This window comes from Colobus angolensis, unplaced genomic scaffold (genome assembly GCF_000951035.1).
Source record: "Colobus angolensis palliatus isolate OR3802 unplaced genomic scaffold, Cang.pa_1.0 Scaffold39, whole genome shotgun sequence".
Lineage (NCBI taxonomy): Eukaryota > Metazoa > Chordata > Mammalia > Primates > Cercopithecidae > Colobus > Colobus angolensis.
Window position 1 is genome coordinate 3105557 of NW_012117265.1, and position 2184 is coordinate 3107740.

Consider the following 2184-nt stretch of genomic DNA (forward strand, 5'->3'; position numbering starts at 1 on the left):
GTTGCAATGAGCCGAGATGGTGCTACTGCACTCCAGCCTGGGTGACGGCGAGACTCCGTCTCAAAAAAGACGCATGCAAGACAGCCGTGCATGCTGACGGACATATCAGCAGACACACGTCGACAGGGATGTGCTGACATGTAGCTGAGTCACAGATACAGCCCGGACAGGACACATGCACGAGACACACATAAAACACACAAGTAGATGGCACACACTGGCAGCATATACCAATGGATCCTTCATCTGTCACCCAACCCGTGCCTGCAGTGTGTCACTCTCCTTACCCCCTGCTGTGTCCCCTACCCATTTCAAGATCTCCTTAACCCAGCCAAAGGGTGTCTCCCAGGCCTGAAGTCAAAAGCCACAAGTCAGAGGCAGCCTTCAGCAGGCATGACACACAGGCCACCAGCACTCAGAGGGAGGGAGGAGGGAGAGTTAAGACTGGGTGGTGGGCTGGGTGTGGTGGCTCATGCCTGTAATCCCAACACTTTAGAAGGCCAAGGTGGGAGAATCACTTGAGCCCAGGAGTTCAAGACCAGCCTGGGTAACATAGTGAAACCCCGTGTCTACCAAAAAAATCAAAAAATGAGCCAAGGGTGGTGGTGCACACCTGTACTGCCAGCTACTCGGGACACTGAGGTGGGAGGATTGCTTGAGCCCCTGGAGGTCAAGACTGCAGTGAACCGTGATTGTACCACTGTGCTCCAGCCTGGGTAATAGAGGGAGACTCAGGGAAAAAAAAAAAAAAAAAGGTGGGTAGGGTGGGGCATGGTCCCTGTGTGGGCATGAGTGAGCCACAAAGCACCCAACTTTTTTTTTTTTTTTTTTGAGACAGAGTCTCGCTCTGTTGCCCAGGCTGGAGTGCAGTGGCCGGATCTCAGCTCACTGCAAGCTCCGCCTCCCGGGTTTACGCCATTCTCCTGCCTCAGCCTCCCGAGTAGCTGGGACTACAGGCGCCCGCCACCTCGCCCAGCTAGTTTTTTGTATTTTTTAGTAGAGACGGGGTTTCACCGTGTTAGCCAGGATGGTCTCGATCTCCTGACCTCATGATCCGCCCGTCTCAGCCTCCCAAAGTGCTAGGACTACAGGCTTGAGCCACCGCGCCCGGCCCCATACACTCTTATGAGATCCTCTTTATCTCTCCTGGGCAGCCCTGAATGGGAGAACTGGAGTCCAGATTCCTCTGCCCTCAGATCCCTGAATGATTTTATCTTACCCTTCCTTGGCCTGGAACACCCTCCCTCCACATCTCCCCATGGCTGACACCTTCTAATAGTTTGCGGAGGCCTGGCCCAAACATCACCTCTTCAGAGAAGCTTTTCTTGACTGCTCAGTCTAAAATAGACACCTCCCACCACTCAGGCCGGGCATGGTGGCTCACACCTGTAATTCCAGCACTTCGGGAGGCCGAGGCAGGCAGATCACCTGAGATCAGGAGTTAGAGACTGGCTAACATGGTGAAACCCCACCTCTACTAAAAAAACAAAAAATAGCTGGGCATGGTGGCAGGCGCTTGTAGTACCAGCTACTTGGGAGGCTGAGGGAGGAGAATCGCTTGTTATCTACAGAAAGAAAAAAACAAGACGTATGCCCAACCAGGCACAGTGGCTCATTCCTGTAATCCCAGCACTTTGGGAAACCGAGGCAGGCAGATCACCGGAGGTCAGAAGTTTGAGACCAGCCTGGCCAACATGGGGAAACCATGTCTCTACTAAAGATACAAAAATTACCAAGTTACCCAGGCGTGGCATGTGCCTGTAATCCCAGCTACTTGGGAGGCAGAGTTTACAGTGAGCCAAGATTGTGCCACTGCACTCCAGCCTTGGAGACAGAGACTCCATCCCAAAACAAAAACAAAAGCAAAAACAAAAACAAAAAGTTAATTAAAAAATAAAATAGGTCAGGCACGGTGGCTCACGCCTGTAATCCCAGCACTTTGGGAGGCCGAGGCGGGTGGATCACGAGGTGAGGAGATCGAGACCATCCTGGCTAACGTGGTGAAAGCCCGTCTCTACTAAAAAATACAAAAAATTAGCCAGGCATGGTGGCGGGCGCCTGTAGTTCCAGCTTCTTGGAAGCCTGAGGCAAGAGAATGGTGTGAACCCGGGAGGCGGAGCTTGCAGTGAGCCGAGATTGTGCCGCTGCACTCCAGCCTGGGCGACAGAGCAAGACTCCGTCTCA

General features: G+C 52.9%; 1 protein-coding gene across 1 annotated transcript in view; it reads right to left on the minus strand.

Moving 5' to 3' along the window:
• Positions 1–249: 249 nt before the first annotated feature.
• Positions 250–2184, minus strand: part of ICAM5 (intercellular adhesion molecule 5, telencephalin) — a 14685-nt gene continuing 12750 nt past the window's right edge. The window contains exon 13 of the mRNA XM_011954955.1: positions 250–351. Within this exon, the coding sequence (XP_011810345.1) occupies positions 250–351 (102 nt within the window). The remainder of the gene's footprint in view (positions 352–2184) is intronic.